The sequence below is a fragment of the Macrotis lagotis genome, chromosome X, assembly GCF_037893015.1.
Source record: "Macrotis lagotis isolate mMagLag1 chromosome X, bilby.v1.9.chrom.fasta, whole genome shotgun sequence".
NCBI classification, from domain to species: Eukaryota; Metazoa; Chordata; class Mammalia; order Peramelemorphia; family Peramelidae; genus Macrotis; species Macrotis lagotis.
Window position 1 is genome coordinate 642,959,027 of NC_133666.1, and position 22,968 is coordinate 642,981,994.

At 39.5% G+C, this 22,968-nt stretch overlaps 1 protein-coding gene across 1 annotated transcript in view; it reads right to left on the reverse strand.

Annotated features, from left to right (window-relative positions):
• The window catches only part of CPAMD8 (C3 and PZP like alpha-2-macroglobulin domain containing 8), a 160,501-nt gene that overhangs the window by 73,351 nt on the left and 64,182 nt on the right, over positions 1–22,968 (reverse strand). Inside the window, exons 20-26 of the mRNA XM_074202217.1 lie at positions 17,526–17,757; positions 14,700–14,853; positions 14,383–14,525; positions 6,895–6,946; positions 4,942–5,240; positions 3,451–3,676; positions 1,109–1,285 (exon numbers count right to left, since the gene is read on the reverse strand). Of these exons, the coding sequence (XP_074058318.1) occupies positions 1,109–1,285; positions 3,451–3,676; positions 4,942–5,240; positions 6,895–6,946; positions 14,383–14,525; positions 14,700–14,853; positions 17,526–17,757 (1,283 nt within the window). The remainder of the gene's footprint in view (positions 1–1,108; positions 1,286–3,450; positions 3,677–4,941; positions 5,241–6,894; positions 6,947–14,382; positions 14,526–14,699; positions 14,854–17,525; positions 17,758–22,968) is intronic.

The following is a 22,968-nucleotide window of genomic DNA, read 5'->3' on the forward strand; positions in this document are numbered from 1 at the left end:
TCATCCTTCACTCCTGACCTCACTCTGTTCTTCCCATGTTGAACTGGTCAAGGGACCAAAGTGAATCTAGGAATATTGAACTCCTATTACACTTTGTTCCAGTGTAACAAAAGGGGAGGAACTTGCAGTCAAGAAATGGAAAGTTGAAAATGTCAAAGTCTACACTGTCAGGAGGCAAGGAAGGAAGAAGAGAGGCTGCTGGGTAGGGGGTGAGAACACAGCAGGTATTGCCACTAGCCCTGAGGAGGGTACCTACTTAACTCTCTTTCTCTTACATGGCAACTCCTTGCAGCCAGCACATCAGAAAGGTAGACACAGGGCTTTTCAGTTGGTGCTCAATACTGGGTCTTTGGATACTACATGTGCCAAATCATTTTATATCAGAAGAACAGAAAAGCAAGGTCGCACTTTTCCCCACAGAAACAGTGAGGCCATGAGGGCTGGGTGTGTCCATGGGATTGTTCTTTCCATGTCTTTAAGTGTGCTGTTCATGTGTGTGTGTCCCCTGGGGAAGACTTCTATGCTGGCTGGGACTATTGATCTGTCTCAAGTCCAGGTCACAGAGACTGTTGTATCTGTCACAAGGTCATCAACAACTGCTTTCTTATCAACAGTTTTTTGAGTCCTTCCTCCTCCCTTAAGATCTGTCTGTGTCCAAGGCAGGACTACTCAGTTAGGAGGGGTCACTGGACACTGGCATCTTCTATGGAATGGTTTTAGACATAGTTCAGCAAGTGTGACAGGCAAAGACTGGCAGAGTATAATTAGTAATGGGGATCCTCTTTCCTTTCAAATTTCTCCTTCCATCCCTACAAAAGGTTTTCTTTCCTTTGAGAGGCACTGAACTACCTCCCCCACTAACCAGGTCAATGCAGGACATATGTGGCAAGGCTCATGTCTATTTACTGATCCAATGCTTTTTTCTCTCCATCTTTCATTCCTTAACCTTCTTCCAGCATACCAGAATTACTTTCCTTCGTTCCTAAGACTGTTGAATGAAAGCTAAGGCTGTATTCTGTGCATAGGACCTTTCCTAAGGAGAACCAGGGCCAAATGGAATGGGAGAACACTCGGGGAGGCCACTGGCATTGCCATGTCCTTGGAATACCTTGAACGAGGTAGTCTGTAGCTTCACTCTCCACCTCGGGGCTGAGCTGTCTGGTTTTCTGAAGGTATTTGAGGACAAAAACGTTGGGGGCAAAATGGATCATATTTTGCTCTCCACAGCCAAAGGGCAGTCGCAGAAGGTTATCAAGGTGGTTCAGAGTAGGACCCATCACGTCTCCTAGCAGAAACAAAAGAGGGCCATGATTTAAATGTGCACTCTCTTCGAGCTCCCCTTGCTTAGAAATTCCCTTCCCCATCTTCTGTGCTTGCAACAATCCTCAGCAGGAAGCACACCTTTACTCTTCCCACTGGGCTGAATGCCCCTCTCCTCTGATTCCCCACACTATCTGGTAGACAGTCCCCTTTATACTTACCTTTCCTTGTACTATAGCTATTTAAACAACAGCACATCCTCAAACATGTCTTTAGAATGCTCCAGGAAACACAGTTTTAGGTGAAATAACCTTAGCTTTCTGTAATGCTGACTGAGTTGGGGAGAGGATCAAGATCTATGCTTTTATTAGCATAGGGATCTCTGAGGAAGCAAGTGCCCTCCTCCCTCAATGCAGCCTAGCACTTTCTCCACGACCCAAAGGCCTGGTGAGTTGTCTGGGACAAAGAGAGGCCCTGGGCCAGCTCTCTCAATGGCAATATTGTGGGATGCTGTTGGTTAGGAGAATGCTAGAAGGTCTGAGTAGTATTGGTTTACTATATTTGCCCATTTGAATATGGGTTGCTAAGGGAAGGAAGGATTTTTCTTCCATTTTTGTATTCTCAAGTGCCTAACCCAGTTCATAACACAAATAATTCATGGCCAGATAAGTCCTTGGTGTATTTAATTGTTCTTTCCCTGCCTTTCCCCAGTAGAACAGAAGTTTCTTGAGGGAAGGAATCCTATCATACATAGTCACTCCCTTTTGGTAAGTCTCACAGTATTAAATGAAGGATCTAGCATAGTCTTCAGGAAAGATGGGATTGAATTGGATTCAACTTGGGCTGCTGGTTGTTCTTTGAATTTGACTCTAGGAAGGTAGTGGAATGGAGGCAAGACTCCAGCCAAGGCTAGGAAAAGTTTCCAAAAGGATAAAAATAAGCCCTGGTAAATTTCCCAAATTGGTTTTAAAATAACTTAGTCTGTTCTCTTTTCCCTCTCATAAAATAACATGAAAGATCAAAAGATTCAAGACATTGGTCTTCGGGGAAAAAACTCAAATCCCTGCCCATTGGCATTTATCACCAAAAACCAAAAAAGTTTCCACTGAAGGAATCATATGGAGGTCCACAGCTCTAGGATCAACTAAAAGAATCTTTAAAGATGGCTGGTTGTATACCAAAGACAGCCAGATTCCAATTGTTAAATTCTTATTGAAACATATGCATCACAAAGTGATACTTCAAAAAGAAAAAAAGAATAGCAATAGCTTAAAAGGGGTTATGAGAACATGTAGCAAAAATAATAACAGCAGCTCTTCTTCCTATGCACCATTGTCAGGTTCACCCAGGGCATGCTCCTTATATCCATCCTATGTGGGAGGCTCACAAGGATAATTCCCCTCATTTTACAGATGAGCAAATAGGATCAGAGAGTTTATGGACTTGTCCAGGAACACTCAATCAATCTGATCAGTCTGCCAGTGAAAGTCAGAACTCTGACCTGGGTCTTCTGCTTCTTCTATGACCTCTTCTCTTCCCTTCATCTTCACCACACTAACCAGGAGCAGCAAGAGCTTCCTTGAGCTGATGGGTAACTCACTGGCTCCAACTCCAGGAATAATGCAGGTGTAGTGTCTATTTATTGAATCAAGGGACCTTGTTCAGGACCTAGTTCTTAAAGAACTCTACCCCTGCATTGTTTCATGGCTGACCTAAATCTGCTCTCATGCTGTGAATGTGTGTTTATTTCTGGGTCAACAAAGGAGAGATAATCATTATCTCCTGGGGTGCATCAGGCCTTGGCAGGGTCCTATTGATTTTTTGGGTGGCAAGAGGGGACTTTGTGAACTGGTCAGTGTTTCTCAGTTTATCAAACTGATAACCAATTTATCAAACTGGTAGTCACTGATGAGAACTTTCCTAGATGAGTTGAGCTAAACTTGTGTTTTGGGAGTGTGGACATGATACTAGCCCCTAATATCTAGTGAGGACTGCCAAGGGGCCCTTCCTCTGGTTCCCAACACCTAGTGAGGACTTCCAAGAACTAATTCTCACATATGGCAGAGCAATTCATATGTTTGAGTGAAAAAGGAAAGAGTGATCTACTTGGGATTTCTATCTGGTGTGATGTCTAATTTGGACCCAGTGAAATGATACTTAATTCCATTGGTTTTATGTGGCATAAGGTACCTATTATTGATGCAGTTGCTCTTTCTGATCCTGGGATCACATTAAGTGGGACTCCAAGGGTAAATGCTTCATTGTGATTTTCATCAGTCTCCTCTTTCCTCCAAATCTTGTATTCTCCCATGGACCCCCATCCTGTTGAGAAGCCAATGTACTTCACCTCTGGTGACTTGGGTAGGCCCCACTGTACAATGACAGACTCATTGGATGGTTCAATCCCATGGCCTACCTGCAAAGAGATGGTGAGTCTGATGTTTCCAGGCAGAAAATGTAGCAGCTACTGGTTTAGCTCCTACATTGTAGCTACAGGGTTTTTTTTCCCCCAATATGTGTAAATATTTGAAAGATTCATCGATGGCTTTAGGGTGGGTTACACCTCCCTCCACCAATGCAGATAACACTCCCTCTACCTCTTCAAAGAGGGACTTCCCAAGTTGTGGTTAAATCCCCCATTCTTCCTCCCCTTCCTCCACCATTGAGTAACCAACAGCTCTCTGGGGATGAACTTTTCCCCTTAGCTAGGCTTAGTTTGTCCAATGCAGGACCCAAACTTCTCCAGACCAAAAAGCCCTATCAAGAGGGTAGGTGGCTACAGCACCAGCCCTGGAGTCAGGAGTACCTGAGTTCAAATCCAGCCTCAGACACTTAATAATTACCTAGCTGTGTGGCATTGAGCAAGCCACTTAACCCCATTTGTCTTGCAAAAACCTAAAAAAAAAAAGCTCATTGGGGGAGGGGGAACTACCACACTGACCCACAGAATAATCTCTCTTCAATATGGTAGCCAATTTTTGGGACTGTGGTTAAAAAAAAAATGCAGCAACCTGCAGCCAGCCTAGTAATGAGCCTCTCAGATAGCATAGTCTTTGAGAACCCAGGGTCTTCCATGCGGCTAGGCTCTGAGGGAGGGCTTGAATGAAGAAACAATGTTCCATCTATATGTGACTGTGCTTTACTGGGCCTGGAGTTAGGAAGACCTGAGTTCAAATGTGGCCTCAGATACTTACTAGCTATGTGACCCGGGCAAGTCACATCACCCTGTTTGCCTCAGTTTTATCATCTGTAAAATGAACTGCTAAAGGAAATGAGAAACCAGTCCAGTAATTTTGCCAAAAAAAAAAAAAAAACCAAACCCCCAAACACCAAACAACCAAATGGTGTCCAAAACGTCAGATATGACTGAAAATGACTCAACAACAACAATGGTTTAGCAAGAGTTGGCCTTGTAAAAACCCTTGCATGTAGGTGTACAAATATTGTCCCCATTTTACAGATAAGAAACATGGAGTTCAAGGTCAGTTGATGTATGTGTTTACAAAGCTGCTGGGATTTAAACTCAGAGATTTTGACTAAGTTCAGTGCTCTTACCACAATATCACATGAACAAAGATCACATAGTCTCATTAAATGGCAAAGGCCAATATAAAATCAAAAGTCCCTAAATCCTGATAGGAAAATAAGAAGCAGCAAGGTGATTTCATCCAAAATCATTACCTGAATAATTCCATTTTTCCAGCTGATCCAAAAAGTCCGGAATTCATCCCATGAAAGAATTCCAATTGTGTCTACACTAGCCACAGGGTCACCCATTTTGCTCAAGGAAATCCATGACTTGGAATTTTGGTGCCCACCAATGACAATCTCTGTCATCTCTGCTGTGTCATGGGGGCCAGAAGACAACACAAAATGGGCATCATTGTGGGCTTTCACAGCAACATCAAAGTGGGTCATACGTAGTGGCTTCTGAACATATTGGTACTCGTACTTATTCGGAGTTGAAATGTGAATTTTCTCTAGTCAGGAAAAAAAAAAGAAGTGCAAATGTGCAAGATAGAGTCCACAAAGCTTGTCCTGAACTCTTCCCAACTCTTCACGACCCAGCGGAGCTTGGAATCCACTGGCAGAGCCTCCATAGCACAAGAAGGCCCTGGAGGAATGCCATGTGGAAGACTAGAAGGAGATTTTTAAAAATGGTATGTATCAATGACTTCCTGAGCTAAATGTACAATTCCTGCCAGTCTAGTCTGCTCTGAATGAGGCTCAGAAAACACTGGAAATATAATTATGTAAGAGCCAGGGAGCTCATCATACAGTGAAATTTTCAGTGAGATTTTCAAATCTACATATGCTAGAGTTTATAACCGATGAGGGAATATATCCTATTGTTCTTAGATTTTTGTTTCTCTCTTAGCAGCTAATAAATGGAATTCAATGTCAATGTTGAATTATTTGAATTTTTTTAAAAAATTTCTTCTCTGTTATAAAGATGCCATCTCAGCTCCTCAAAAACCAAATTAGTAGCTTATGTTCTCTTCATGTCTTCCTGGCCTCAACTACCTCTAGCATAGGACAAGCTATGGCAACTGAGCAAGAGAAGGAAAAAAGGAGGAGACCTGGTCCTGTTAGGTGCTTAGGCAATGACTAAGCGTGGAAGGGAGAAGGGGAAGGCTGACAGAAATGAGACTTGGGTTTCCAGAGAGATAATCTCTCCAAAAGATCTCACTACCTCTCTTTCTGTATGGCACTTGCCCCTTCCTTCTAGAAAGATCCTTCGTTCTACATGATGGTCTTTTGTCACTTTTTTCCCCCTTTGAAGGTGGAATGTATATTTTAAGCTGACTGTACTGGATAAAGCACTGGGAGAGACACACAGTGTATTAGTCCTGGGCTCCCCTGCTATGAGGAAGAACTCTCAATCTCCCAATTGCTTCCAAACCCTCCAGGGGTAGCTCCTGGCTTCATATACCATCTAGGGACATACCTATTCCTAACTGTCAACATATAATTTTATCCCAGGTTAACTCTAAGCATGGAAACATTGTAGCTGGACAGCTAGGTGGTACAGTGGATAGAGCACTGGCCCTGGAGTCAGGAGGACCTGGGTTCAAATCCGGCCTCAGACACTTAATAATTACCCAGCTGTGTGATCTTGAGCAAGTCACTTAACTCCATCGTTTTGCAAAAAACACCCCCCCAAAAGAAACATTGTAATTAATTGCTTTGCATAATTAAAGTAGGACAGTGTGGGTGGAAGTCAGAATGGGCTAAGCAGTTTCTGATTTCATTCTGCCAAATGAACTAGCAACTTACGGAACTGATAATAAATTTTTATTTTTTCTCTGCGGTAAACATTTTAAGAAGTTGTGATTTCTGACTTTATCTCTAAGCTAAGACACTTAGCATAAGGTTTGTAGGTCTAGTTTAAAGTGGATACTTGCCAAGCAATTTAATTCCATTAAAATTATTTAAAGAATAAGTTTTTTTAAAAGTATGCTTTATTCAAAGATTGCCATATTAGAACATTCTTTGCCTCTTGGAAAAATGCTGAGTCCTGAAAGATATCTAAACTGAGTCATATTTTTTTATAAAGTTGTTCAACAAGCATTTATTGAGGATTGTCTATATTCCAGTAGACTGTACACTATTAAAATCAGAAACAATACTTACCATTGGGGCAGAAGAATACACTATAGGTATATTCTCTTGCTAGTCCTTCTGGCTGAAAGTGAAAAGAAATGTAGCAAGTGAGTGACGTTTGGGAGCAACACCTATATGAGCTGTCGCTTATTTAAGCTTTTGGTGGTTCCAGAATCTTAGCAGCTGCCAAAACTGTACCATGTGCTTCCCCAGCTGGGCACAGTACCTTCTTAATGAGGCCAGGTTCATTGCTTCCTCCTCAGGAAACATTAAAAAGGCTTTAGTGTATGATAGCAAACAGTGTCAAATAAGTGTCAAAACAGGAAAGGTCCTTAGAACACAGAACACCAAATGATATGTGAGTTAGAAAGAAACCGAAATATCATTCCATCCAATCCCAACATGCTCCAGAAAAAAAAGCAACTGGGGCCTAGAGAGAGGAAATCACTTGCCCAAAATAATCAGATGTCTTACTTTAGAAGTAAGTTTACTGGGGGCAGCTAGGTGGTGCAGTGGATAGAACACCAGCCCTGGAGTCAGGAGTACCTGAGTTCAAATCCGACCTCAGACACTTAATAATTGCCTAGCTGTGTGATCTTAGGTACATCACTTAACCCTATTGCCTTGCAAAAACTTAAAAAAAAAGAAGTAAATCTACCCTTTCAATATCTAATTCTAATCATTATTTTTATTCCATCAAATTTTTGTGATAGTCATAAGATCAAATATATATATGCATATACATATACTATACATACATACTATATGTGAATGTGCATGTGTATGTATATATTCTACATTTATATCTGTCTATATCTATGAGGTCAGGTTAGTGGCACTGTGGAGAGAGCTAGGTCTGGAATAAGGAAAACCTGAGTTCAAATGTGGCTTTAGACATTCACTGTTTGATCTTGGGCATCAGTTTGCATCAGTTTTCTTATGTGTAAAATGAGCCAGAGAAGGAAATGACAAACCATTCCTGTATCTTTGCTAAGAGAATTCCAAATGGGACCAGGAAGAGTTGGATATGAACAACAAAATATCTCCAACTCAATATCTATATCTATTTATTCTATCTTGTGTTAAGACTCCAAGTTATATAAAAATAGACACATAATTATATGGAGTATCTTCCATATAATTCATATAGTTTGGGAGGAAATGTAAAACAGTAAGAGAATGAACAATTCTTGGGAGGATGAGTAGCTACCATCTGACCCAGATGAACTACATTTATGGGTACCAAAAACAATGGGTAACTATGATTACTGAACTACTACCAGCAACCTTTGAAAATCTGTGGAAAATGAAATATGACAGGACTGTAGAAAAGCAGTTTTGTGTGGAAAAGAGGAAGAAAGATCAATTAGGCCTAGCATAGATGGAAACTGCATTGATTCAATGTAGGGTTTGAAAGAACAGCCAATGGTGTGATACAACCTGGGAAGAAAATGTTCAGTGGAATACAAGACCCAAGGATGTGTGTGTGGCCCTATATTATAGATCTTCACATTTTTGGTTAAAGTAAAAAATGGCATCCCTATCAAATTCATAGATGACACTAAATTGGGAAGGAGAACCAATACATTGGGTGGCAGAGTCTGATTCCAAATACATCTTGCCAAGATAGAGTGCTTGGCCAAAATCAGTAATATGAAATTTCATAGGAAAAATGTAAAGTCTGATATTTTGGTTAAGCAAATGCATTAATTTTCAGAAAGTCATTGATATGCTAGAGGGCATATAGAGAATGACAACCAGTATAATTTGAAGGGTTTCAAGTTCATGAAGATGAACCCACATGATGACTAATTGAAGGAACTAGATATATCTATAACTATTCATACAGAGCAGTTAGGTGGAATAATGGCCAGATTGCCTGGCCTGAAGTCAGAAAGGCTCATCAGACACTTATTTAACTGTGTGATACTGGTCAAGTCACTTCACACTTTTGACCATTTTCTCATCTAGCAAATGAGCTGGAGAAGAAAATGGCAAACCACTCCATTATCTTTGACAAGAAAACCCTGAATGGGGTCACAAAGAGTTAGACACAATTGAAAACAACTGAACAATAATGAAATCTCTCTCTCTCTGAGAAAACTGAGGAGGAATATGATAACTATCTTCAGATAATGAAGGAGGGCTCCATTTGGCTTGAGGTCAGGCTGATATTTCCTAACAATTAGTTATTGAAAGAGGAAATAATCTGGAATAGAAAATCCTGGATTTGCCTTCATGGGAGAACTTCAGGGAAATGCTATAAATGGCCACCATGGTCCTTGCTAACTTGGCATTCAATGACTATCAAAGTAACTTGCCAAAGGTTACAGAATGGTCAAGTGGAAGATCTGGGATTTGAACTCAGGTTTTTGGACATCAACTCTTGTTTCCCAGAACTGTCACCTTCCTAGTCTATTCTGACCTATCATAATTTAGCACTGAGTCTGGGACAAAGAAAAGGTGTAGTAAGTTCCCATAGAGCTTGGTGTAAGGAAAAAATGGATCTATAAAAACCAATTTTGCCTTGATATTTGCTATGGCTTGTTACTCTCCTAGGTGTAGGTGAAAGCTTGCCTAGTACAACTCATTAGTTGCCTAGTACAACACAAGGGACCTGTCCTAGGTTGGGGCATGTTTTCTCCTCCCCATATAAAGCAAACTCAGAAGTCACTGTGCCAGCAGTTTGGGTGTTTGTAAACAAGGGAAGTTTGGATGCAGATTACAAACGGCATTTCTACAACTGACCAGACAACAGGTTTTAAATGATGCTTTACTTCTTCTTTGTTTCCTGTCCACTTGAAGAATCCTTTTCCACTTCATGGCAGGGGACTGTAGACATACATAGTCCTAATACAATCATCCATTTAGCTCAGATGAACACAGGATGTCAAATCAACAGTACTCCAAGTAATTTTACAATTACAACTGGGACTTCGGCACAACAAATATGTGACTCTGGCCAGGCCACAGCCCTAATTGAAAACATTTGTAAAATTCATCCCTACAGGATAATCACTATTCCTCAAACACAGCTGCAAGTCAGGGAAGAAAACCTCAATGTAACTGTGGCCCTAAGGTAGGATATAATAGGGGATGCTGAAAGTTGCTTATCCAGAACCCAGAATATTGGATTTCTATAATCCCTTCTTCCACTCCAAATTTCCTCCACAGGTGGTTCTACAAATAATGATAAGGTTGCTAATAACATCTCATAGTTCTAAAGCACTGTAAAGTTTGCTTTACAATGTTCAGGATTTTACTGAAAATAGCAAGTGGGTGATGTGACTATTATTATCCTCACTTGAAACTGGAGTCCAGGGGTTAAATGACTTGCTCAGGATCACAAAGCTATCAAGTGTCTTCTAAGTGTTCTGACTCCTCCTTTGGGATTCTGTGGTCTAAGGGGGATACCACGCTGGACCAAAAGTCAGTAGGATTTGAGTTCAAATCTTTTTTTTATCCTGGCAAGTCCTATACCTTACTCAATTTGTTTCCTTATTTCACCCACTACACGCCTGGGTTGTGGTGAGGATCAGTTGAGAGAATCAAGTAAAGCACCTCACAAATCTTTAGGTGCTGTGTAAATGCTTCTTACTTTTACCTTCAGTACCTATGTGGCCTCAGTTCACGTAACCTTCCTGGATCCCTGCTTTCTTATCTATTTTAAAATGTTTTATTTTCCAATTACATGTAATTTTTTTAACCTTTGCTTTTTAAAATTTTGAATTCCAAATTCTTTCTCTCCTTCCTTCCCTTGCCTCCCCCCTCACTGAGATGGTATACAATTTGATATGGCTTATACATGTGCAGTCATACAAACTATAATACTCATCTATTTAAAAAAAGGGGTAGGGGGAGAAGTACCAAGGACCTTCTAGCTCTAACTCTTGTGATTAACAGATTTCACACTCTTCCAATTGTAGCTTTTTTGAAGGCTCTCTTTAATGGAGTACAAGCTAAAGTGAGTCTTATAGGGAGAAAGAGAACAAACATATAAAGCCATTACAAACTGTCAAGATATTAGGAGACACTCAGTTTTCCAAAACTAAGGCCCAGCAAGCAGGCTCTGCCCTGCATAACAACAAACCACTTACCTTCTGAACGATCTCACCCTCTGACAAAATCGTATCATTATTTATTGCTTTGACCTACACCAGGTGTTCTCTGGTGTGAACTCAGATAAGCTTGGACCATAGCCCACATTGTGGTCATGAAACCCTGCTAGGAATCAAACCTGTCTCATTGCTGATGTAACTCCTCCTCCTCATCAGGACTACAGCTTACTGTGCAGCCATTGGTATAAGTGCTGAGCTCTCTCCACACTGCCTCAGATCCCCCACTAGGGGGATCTTGCTTGCAGGTATTTCTAACATTTTGAAATTAAACTTCTGTTTGATCCTGACTCTCCTGTTCCTGGGCTGCTCTGTTTGGCTCCGACTATCCACAAGTGAAAGGCTGGTTCAGTTCAGTGGACACAAACATTATCTCATTTGATTCTATACTATTATTACCCCCTTTTTATAGTTGAGGTCACTGAGGCAGAGGTTCAGTGATTTGCCCAATTGCCCAGTGATTCACCCAGCTAACAAGTGTCTTAGGCTGGTTTGGAACCCAGCTCTCTATCCACTGCCTGCTAAGCAAGAAAGGCTTCAAGAGATCAGACCTGACCAGTGACAAGTGACAAGTATTTTCCACCACAGGAAGATCATACGCTGAAGCAAGAAGGGCATGTGATTTGAGTCAAGAGAAGGAATATCTACATAGATTAAACCACAGTTCCCTGAACGAAGTAGATCCTTCCTCATCTAAGGAGCTCAAAGCATTTCACATGAATTATATTATTTACTCCCAACCAAGAACAAAATTTTATTTCTATGACTTCATTAACAAGGAATATTGCACAGTGGGAAACCTCAGGGCCTAGAATAAAGGAGGACTCAGGTTCAAATCTTGCTGCCTCTGGATAGGACTAGTTTTGTGACATTGTCAAGTCATTTTACCCTCTTTCTCAGCCTCAATTTCTTCTTCTGTATAATAGAGATAACATCTCAAGGTTCTACCTCATAAGAGTTGTGAGGACCAACTTAACTAATGTATCTAAATTGCTTTGTAAACCCTCAGGTGACATATATATATATATATATATATATATATATATATATATATATATAGGATCAATTATTATTATTGTAATTTTATATTATTTATGTAATGGGGCTTTGCACAAATCCAGACCACCTAAGATGACAGCACCCATGTGGGAGACAGCAGGAGCCTGTTTCTAGAAGAAGACATTATGTGTTCCTTCTCAGGTGGGTGGAAGCAGTCTATTTCCATTGAGTGCCTTCATCTCTGAAACTACCAGACTGTGGCAGTCTCTTTCTTTCCAGTTCTATTCAGGAGTGATGATCTTGTTCCCTTGAAGCAGGGGCACCATATACCAAGGTGGGTGGTAGGAAGGGTGACCTTGCCCTGCTGTCCCAAGAAACAAGCTTGGAATTTTTTATCTGTTTTGGCTGTCCTTGCTTTTCAGTTCTAAGTACAGGCACTGGCATGGCCTGACTTGAAGACAGTATTATTGCAGGGAAGCTCTCAGAACACTCAGGGTGCTGGAATGGCATCCAGTAGGGTTTTGGATCTGAAACTTGGCAGGACCCTTACTATGTAGAATCTGAGTTAAACTGAACTTAATCTCTTTCCCCTTCCCAGAAATGTAGTGGTACTAGGGATATCAGGCACCCCAATGGATGATGGGAGGGGTGTTTGTATATTTGTTCTTGCTACACCTTTGAAGCAAATATTTCTTTGTAAAAGTAAATCCATTAAATGGTTTAATAAAACTAGAGTGTTGTTTACTCCAGTAAAACTGAGGGAGCATAACTGGTAGAATTTGAGCCAATGCAGACACTAAAGCTCTCTTAATCCCTTGAGGGTCCTGGAGAACCCTCGGAATAACAAAGTTGGCCTTCCAGGTAGTGGGGACTAATAACTGTTACCTATACAAGTAGAAAAACCAAGATGCACCGAAACTTCAACATACTCTGGAAGACTAATGCACTGGCAAAATAGATGTCAAGGGCCCTTTCCAAAATTCTCTGTGTTAATAAAGTGGCTGGAGGACATCATTTCTTCCTTCTGATTCTGGTAGCCATGTTGGTTAGTTGGCAAGCATTGTAAAGGTTTAAGATAAATATTTTATTAAAGCTCTACTGTGATGTCTGAAACATTGGAGAACTGAAGAATAACTTGTACTCAGATTCATATTTTAGGTCTCCAAAATGCTTATTTTATCTTTTTGTTCGAAGTGACTGGCACATGCAAAGAGTTCATGGGATGTGGCCAACATTATTTCTCATGTGGAAGAGCTTGGAGAACCTGCTTCTGGGAAAGTCCTAATGGCATGTGATAGAAATTCCTTGGAGAGATTTTGGGATGTGGTGGGTGGTCAACAGCCTCTTTGATTGACTGCAGTGATAGAGCTGGGCCCCTTTTGGACTAGTCTTTATGCTCTTGGGTAGATATCTGCTCTTGATTTAACCTCTTCACTGATAGCATCCATTGAGAGATGACAGCATGGGGGAGAGGTCTTGGACACTCTTCCTCCCAGGCTAATATGTAGCTCTTTGAATATGGATATTAGTATTTGTTCTCTTTTATTTTAGATGAAGGAAATTGGGGACTACGGTCATTGAAAAGGGTTGGAAAAGTCAATCACTTAAGCCTGGAAGTCATGGATCTGGGATTCCAGGAGATTGGAAATCTAGATCAAGCTGGGCACTGCAGCCAATCTAGCTATGGTAGGACCCTCAGGACTCAACTCATTTGAGATGAGGATTTGTCCTGAAGCAAGGGCACATTTGGATAGCTTTCAATCAGGGAGAGTAAGGCTGTAGAGAACACTTGATATTACTTAACAAGTCTTATGGGGGTAGAGTATGTGTTATTAACCCCCCTTTTGCAGAAGAGCAAACTGAAGTTCAGGGAAAATGATTGATTTTCTCAAGGTCCTTTGTGTAGGGCTGTTCTGTGTAAGTAACTTAGCCAAGTTGACAGACACTTGAATTAAAACCCATACCTTCTAACCCTTATGATACTTTTTACGAACCACTTCATTGCTTCTCATAGTAATGTCCACATCTGATCCCTTTCTCGTGCACTATGCTCCAATAATATAAACACCAACCTTCCCTTAAGAGACCTAGTGAATGAAATCCCAAACCTTATTTTAATTATTTCAAACTGGAGGAACATTCATGTTCTAAGGCATTTCTACTTGTCTCACACCCACTTCCCCTTGACAAAATACAGTTTTGTTTTTGTTTGTTTTTTTTCTGTGATAACTAGTCAAAAGCAGAAAGTTCCAAATGTGCTTTTATTCCATAATTGGCACAGACGACAGAGAAAACCTGGGGGAATTATTGAGGGTTTGTATATCCCACTGACCAAACAATCTGGATTTTTGTTCCTCATTATAAAACTCTGACTTTGGCCAAACATGTATGTATATCTTCTTACCTCAATAATGACATTACTTCTGATGTAATCTGTCCCAACTGGAGTTCTTTTGTCAAAGTAATTATCCTCTGGATGTTTGCTGCCTTTTGGGATCTGAAAATTGCCTTGACAACAGTTTGTTTCACCATAAGCAAATGCTTTTGCTGCAAAATTGAATGGGGAAAAGGAGGAAGAGAAATCTGATGAAGACTCCAGAGCCTCAGAACTCATCCCATGGAAGGACCACCCTTGATAGTTAAGGACAGGCATAATGACACACTCCATTCAACCAAATGCAAATTGTTCCCTGACCCTTTGTAAAAGCTCTTGCTCGTTACCTGTGATGTTGCTGAGGCCAAGTTCACTGAAAGACAAGACTATGGATGTGGGCTTTGCTTCTCCTGGTGCCACACATTTTTTCCTTGTCAGATGATGTTTGCCAGGATGTCCAACAAATTTTATGCCTTTGGGTACGGAAATTTTCACGTAAACCTGCAAACAGCATTCCTTGATTGTATTACCTTTGGATCCCAGAGTACTTAGAACATAAGCAGCACCTCTCATGGAAACATTCAACCCACTTTATCAATGGATTGGGTATTAGAAACACTGCATCTACACGCTGATTGGATAATATGAAACCACTTGAAAGAAAATATAAATGTCCACATCTAAGAGATAAATGAAGATGCCTAAAGAGAAAAGGACTCAATTTATATTATAAGAAGAACAGACAATAATTATCCAAAGGAAAGTTAACTGGTAACAAAGAAACATCTCTCCAATATCTTCCTTGAACTGATCTCCAGGAACGCCATCCACAGAGAAATTATGAGACTAACAAAGAAGTTTCATGACTCACATTTTCCACATCTTGAAATAAATAGACTTTTATCTACATTGATGCAAACTCCTTAGTGGAGGGGGACTGCTTTTTCCCTAACTGTCCAGTTAGGCTTAAGCCCCACAAAAGGGCACTGAAATGCTAGAGCTGGAAAGGACCTAAGAGAACTAATGTCTCTTCTAATGCTAACATGCTTTGATAATATAATACTTCTTATTTTATAGCAAACAACTACATGACATAGTGGACTGAATACTTCCTGGCTTGGAGTCAGGAAGACCCGAGTTCAAATCTGATCCCTAATACTTACTAGCTGTGTGACCCTAAGCAAGTCATTTGATTTCTCTTTGCCTTCATTTCCTCATCTGTAAAATAGGATCATGATAGCACCTGCTTCACAGGATTACCATGAGGATCAAAGCACTTTCCAAACTAGAAAGTAAACACCATATAAACAACAGTTACTGTACTTAGGGGAACCTGGGGGCCCACCGAGTGACTCCAAGTGGCCTGATATCCCCTCTTCCAAACATGCTCCTTCTGCTACACCCCTTGGTCCCTCTGCTCCTCAGCTTAGGACTCTGTGGAGGAGAGGGGTCATGTGGCGTGTACTGGAGAAGGGGACAAGCTCAGGGTGACTCCATCTCAAAGTATTCCTAATAACTTTTTAAATATTTTTAATCAGAGATTTTTCTAAATATTTTAAATCTGTTTATATTTCTAGTCTGTACCACCTTTGGGGGTAAGGGATTCCAAAATTCTGCTCCTCTTTGGGTGAAGCAGATTTTCTTTTTATAACTCTTAGAATTAATTCTTTTCTATTAGAAGAAGCACCTCCCAGCTCTAATTTGGGGCACTTGGGAAATCAGGGCCACATTAATTTACCAAATCAAACAATGGCAAAAGCTAGAAGGGACTTGAGGAATCATCTCATCTAACTCCTTTAATTTAAAAATGAAACCCAGAGAGTGGAAATGACCCCAGGACTTACTCAAAGTCTAGTAGTCTACACTGTGACTGTTTCATAAATCAGATTCATCATTTGTTTATAAATTTAGATGATATTCCTTTCTTTATTTTTTTTTTAGGTTTTTGCAAGGCAAATGGGGTTAAGTGGCTTGCCCAAGCCCACACAGCTAGGTAATTATTAAGTGTCTGAGGCCGGATTTGAACCCAGGTACTCCTGACTCCAGGGCCGGTGCTTTATCCACTGCGCCACCTAGCTACCCCTTTATCATTTTTTTATCTTTCTGAAAAGGCAGAAAAAGACAGGAGGATTTGTTTTTTCTATACTCAGAGAAAATATTATTTCTCCTTCTTTGTCAATAGGAATTCATTTTTTCTGGTGTCCCTTAGATAGTTTCCCATCATATATCATTAAGGGTCTACTAAAGAAAACCATCCTTTTAAAGCTTTTATTAACATTGGGTTTCTGTACCATGAGAAGTTAGTGGCACAGTCCCTAGCAAAGGTTTATAATTTCAGGAGAGAAGTCTTTTTGTAATACCCTCTCCAAGAAAAATTGTGTGTAAGGACTTCTCCTACACCCATCTTGACCATAAACATTGCAAGCCTAAGCCATGGGCCTCCTATTCTTCATATTAGCTTCCTACTTTAAGGCCCTTGAGCCCCATGAACAGCAAGTGTGAAAGACACTAAGGGACAAAACATCCCTGTCCCAAACAAATCTTCAGTTTTGCACTTTGGTGCATTGTGGGGTTCCCCCTAACTTCCTGTATTCTGGACACTTGACTGCATCAAATACTTAGATGGAGGTACCTTTCTCTCCTCCTTCTCTGACCTATTGAGTCCCATAGGATTGTTCCCAGGAGCTCATGTCTTCCTTCTCCTCATTTTGCCTTGACTTCTCAAGTCTTGGGTGCACCCCAACTTTAGCAAGCACAGACTTCTTCATCTCCTAGTTCCTAGGACTTTGCCATCCTCGTCCCCTACCTCACTGCCTTCAACAACTTTGCCCTGTCTAAACTGGCACCATAGCTGTCAATGTTTCAGTTGGATTTAATTTATATTAATACCAGTTGTATTAATTTATGGAATCTCCCACATAGAAAGAACCTTTACAGATCATCCAATTCAAGCTCTTCACTTTCTAGATGGACAAACTGAAACCAGAGAAAATGACTTTCATCTTTGCATACCTAGTCAGTGGCATACCTAGCAGGAGGGGAAGGCAAGGTCTCCTGCCTCTCAGTGCAGGACTCAATACATAACATCCATAACACAGATTCTATCATCTCCCACAACTATATAAATTATAAATTCTTCCTCTTAAAACTTAGAATAATGGAAAAGTCTTTACCTCTACACAAATGGCCAAGTAATTGTAGACACTAAGAGGAATTTTGGTTTGCTCCCCTCTAATGACATGGTATGGCAGAGTGAATTCTATGAAGAAAGGTTTAAATGTTTTCAGTTCAATTGGTTTGGCAATCCCTAGTCCTTGCACTGCAGATAAGCCAACAGCCTCTGTCACCCAGGTTGTGATGGAGTCAGGCACTTCCACTCGAAGAGACTCCTCACCCGAAGGGTCACTGCAAAAGGAAGAGAGGGCAACTGGAGGTCCAAGAAACCAATGAGAAAGGTTTTTAGATATTTTATAATTGACCCTGACATCCAAGCATATACTTATGGCAGATATTATTCCAAGAATATACACAGAGCAGATGTTATCACAAAACAATTCACTTTATAGCTGATACTGCTGAATTAACACTTATGAACAGATGCTGCCACTAGGAATTACAATGATAACAATCCTATTCTTGAAATATAGTCTTATAGCAGATGATAATGGGAAAATAAACTCATAAAGCAGGTATTTTACAAGAATACACACTTAGGCACTGTTACTTGCAAAAACAAATACAGCTGACAAAATTGTTATCACCAAATTATGCATTTATGATGATAGTCTTTCTAAAATAATCACACACAACAGATGTTTTTAGAAAAATACACACTTAGGGAAGAGAAATTTACTTATGACAACCTATTTTTGAACCTTTAAAGTACAGTCTATCTATCATACATAAATACATATATAAAATATATGTACATATATATTTATGGCTGAAACTATTGCTGAAATATATACTTGGAACAAAAACCATCCCAGATTTATTGCCTTAATAACAGATGCTACTACTGAAATTCATCCTTATGTCTGTAACTATCATCATCAATGATAGAGATAAACATTCCAGAAGACTCTCCAAGATTCAAGACAAATGGTGACTAGCAGACACATAGAGTTAGAAAAGCTTGCTTCTTATGTTTCAGTCCTCTTTAGAACAAAAGCCTTAAAGGTATATATTCCCTGGCAGTAGCCATGGAAGTTTTAAGATAGAGGAAAAATGTGAAAGCAGAATAAACTCCTCACTGGTTATTGACAGAGAATAGAGAAGTCTTTGTTTAGGTGGACAGTTGTAGACACTGCCAGGCTTCAATGAGAAAGAAAAAGACAACCCATTTTTCTGATTTTTTCATGAAAATTTCATATTCCTGAAACCTCTTTCTACTGGTTTCCACCCAAGAACACTAAGATTTAGATATAGAGGCTAATAGCTTCTTGTCTATGGCAGGAAGAGCAATTCATTTCTAAAATTCTATTACTTGGAATGCTGGCTCTATCATTTTGTCACACAGTAGACGAAGATGCCTTCTCTAATACCAAATGAGGTCTTTCAGGGATTCACTGTGAAGTCTGTAAAAGTGAGAGAAGTACTAAGTGATGAGATAAGAAATGACCCAAAGGTCTCAGCCTCTATCTCTTCTTTAATTATAGGGAAACAGTCACTGTTCACTGCCTTTCTCCATCTATCCCTATGACTGCAAGTAAACACATCTGAAAATGTATTTGTATCTCCTTTCACAACACATCTTATATACATCCCTTCTCCCCCTCTGGCACTGTCATGATCTTGGTCCAGTTCTTCATCACCTCACTTCTGGACTATTGCAATAGCAGTCTTCTGTTGATCTCCAACCTTGTTTTTCCCTTCTCCAAACCCTCTCTCACTTAGATGTCTAGTTAATCTTCCTAAAATGCAAGTTTGACCAATTACTCTGTGATATGGTGACATCAGCCTCCTTTCTGTTCCTCATAGAAGTCACTCATTGCACAGTTCTAAGCATTTCTGACTGCTTGTTTCCCATACCTGGAATTCTCTTCATCATTTCCAACTCCTGCCTTCCCTGACTTCTCTCAAGTCTAAAATGCCATTCTTCTATAGGAAATTTTTCCTGATCCCCTCTAACTCTACTGTTTCCCCTCTGCTGATTCTCTCCAATTAATCCTATTTGGAGCTCATTTATTCCTCATTATTCACATGTTTTTCATTTATACCTCATTATTCACATGTCTTTCATTTATACTTCATTATTCACATGTCTTTCAAAGACTAAGTAGACTATCTTTTGACTTTCCTTGTATCTCCAGGACCCAGCACAGAGTAGGCTCTTAATAAATGTTTATTAACTGACTTACTATATGAATTGAATCTGTCACTTTCTAGACCTAGAGTATTTTTGCCACATTATTCTTTCCAAAGCAGGCTAGTCCCTCTGAGAAGATGCTGCCTCACCTGCATGATGACATGAAATCATCCCAGCAAGACTGAGTCTAAAGTGGCAAATCCTGATGCCAGGCACAGTTTGAAAATCCTAACTATATTTCAGCCTGGTAAAAATCATTAAATGGAAACTCTACAGATACCAACTAAACATGCCTCTGCCTCTTTCCCCATAATTAGATTTATTTTTTAAGTTCTTTCATTTTTTTTAAAAAGACACTTGCATTGTATGTATTTATTTCATATTTTAATGCAAACTTATAAACTGGAGCTGGTACCTGAAAATAAGAGCTTCAAGTCAAGGCTAAGTCCCATTATCCTTGAACTTGGTCAGAAGCCAAACTGTTTTTGCTGAACAATTTGTGGCTACAGATGCTCTTTCCCCTGGGAGTTCAACCCATAACCAGCATTAATGTATTATTTTCACACATGAGGGCACTCATTCTTCAAGGCAAGGAGCCAAAATACACACATACTTCCAGTCATTGAGCACTCAGAAATGTGAGATTCAACACTGATCTGGAGGTTAGCGTCCTACTTTTGTTGCATTTAGGGATCATATATTGTTATTACATATGGTCAATAAAACCCAAATTCTTCCTTTTTGTCAAGAGCCTTAATCAGGCTGAGACTAGATTCACAATAAGATGAAGAGGGGGGAAAAAGTACATTTTGTTTTTCCTTCAGCTGAAATCAGAACCAAAAAAAAAAAAGATGGAAAGGACTTTAGGGCCCTTAGAACATAATCTATTAGTATTGAAAGGAAATTTTAAATAGAACCTAATATGATCTTTTCTTTTCTTTTTCCTTTTTTTTAAACTTTTTTTTAAGGCATTGGGGTTAAGTGACTTGCCAAGGTCACACAGTTAGGTAATTATTGAGTGTCTGAGGCTGGATTTGAACTCAGATCCTCCTGACTCCAGAACTGGTGCTCTATCCACTGTGCCACCTAACTCTCCCTGATATTTTGTTTTCTATATGACAAAACCAAAGCCCAGGAAAGCAAAGTGAATTGCCCAAAGTTACAGAACTTTTAATAGAGCAAGGAGTTATTGGAGAGGAGGTATAAGGAGTCAGAAAGTGGCAAAGACTTAAAGAGTCCAGATAATGGAGGGGTTCAAAAGAATTCAACATTTCAAGGTCAACAATTTTTTCACTGTTTCTCTGGTTATTCCAAAAGTGACAAAGGGCTATAAAAAACAAAAACAAAAACCCGGTTGCATAAATAAATGAGGGAGGAGTTAAACTAAGGCAGAAAGAGGTCTGAATTGCAAGCACTCTCTGAGTCAAGAGTGTAAGATGGTAGCCAACCAAAGCTCCTACAATCTTGGGTTGCCAGTGTGGGCATAGTGTCTGCAACAATGGAGCTGGTATTTGCCTTTGTCAGACCACAGAACTGCTCCATTCTGGACATCATGCATCAGGAAGGCCACTGATGAACCTGCATACACCGAGTGAACTGTGGCCAGAATGGCAGAACTAGAAGGTTGCTATCAAAGGATCAGTCAGAGAAACAGGGGATATTTAATTTAGAGATCTGAGGAGGAGCACAACAGCTTTCTTCCAGTAGCTGAAGGGTCATCCTGTAGAAAAGGAATTAGATTTGTTCTGTTTAGCCCCAGAGGAAAGAACTAAGAAGCGAAGGGGAAAAGTTTCAGACATTGCAGATTTTAGCTAAATATAAAAAAAAAAATAGCTTCCTAATAATTATGGGTAGTTGTGGCATAGAGAACATTCAATGTACCTAGGAATCAGGAGATCTGGCTCTGATACTCCTCTATCTGATACTTGTTAACTGTCTGACTATGAGCAAGTCACTTAACCACTTTGAGCCTCAGTTTCTTCATTTGAAAAATAGTATTATATACTATTAAAGTTATATATAATTACCTATAATAATTATTTCATAGGATTAGTGTGAGGTAAGCACTGTAAATCTTAGAATGCTCAAAATTGAAATAATTTATTATTATGCTTACTAATAAGCACAGTCATTAAAATAATAATTATAACAAAAATTTAAAATAAATTACAAATAACAATGATAAATAAAAACAACAAAAGTAAAATGGGTTGCTTCAGGACATATTGATGGGCTCCCAGTCATTGATGGTTATATTCCATCAGAAGTTAGATGAAAATTTGTAGATGGTGTACAGGGGATTTCTTGATCAGGTACAAAATTGAATTATACACCCTCTAAGAGCCCTTTCAGCTCTGAATTTGTGAGAAAAAGAGTTTGTCCATTGTGTTTGAGCATACCAATATCCCCTAATAGGTAGAATATTTAGCAATGAATCCTTACTTTGTACTAGGGACTCTGGAACATATTCTTCCCTAAAGTCAAAACATAAGTGGATTCAGTTGACATGACAAGAAAAAGGGAAAAATTTCTTGGAAATTCAACTTTATATTAAAAATTGTTATCTCTGACCTTGAAGTATCAGACAGATGTCAAAGTACTATACTATGTATTTGTCCTAGGGATAGGAAGGGATTTTAGGCAGGAAGAAAGGGAGAGAATTGGATAAAGAGAGGCAGATGTCAACTAAATATTAGGGAAAAATTTCCCTAACAATCAGAGTTGATCCTAAATTGGATGACTGACCAAGAAGTTAATGAGTTCCCTTTCAAGGCAGGTTCTTAAATGAAATTGGGATTGTAGGACTAGAATCATACAATAAGAGAACTGGAAAGGAACTCAGTTATATAGGCCAACTCATATTAGAAAGGAATATGTGGTTCAACAAACCTGACAAATCACCAATCTGGCCTATGAAGGGTTAAGAAACTGGCCACCATTTCAGAGATTTGGGAGTAGGTGTGTAGAGAGAACATCCCAGAAGTCTTAGTGCAGTTTTGAGCTATTGAAGTTTTAATTGGTTTGGTATTAGCATTTAGTCTTATGAGTATATTTTTAGTATTATGGGTATTAGTGTTTGGTATTATTAGTATAAGTTCTTAAAGATTTAATAGCTTAAAATTCCACTAACAGCCACACTCACACTGACATATAGGCATGATACATCACTTTCAGTCTGCCTTGGGGTTCTATGATTTCTTATTGACATGTTCTGTCATATACCCACTTTCCTATAAATTTCTTGGATTAAATATAAGCAACATAAAGAAATTATTATAGAACCATAAATTATTTTTATCTATATCTGA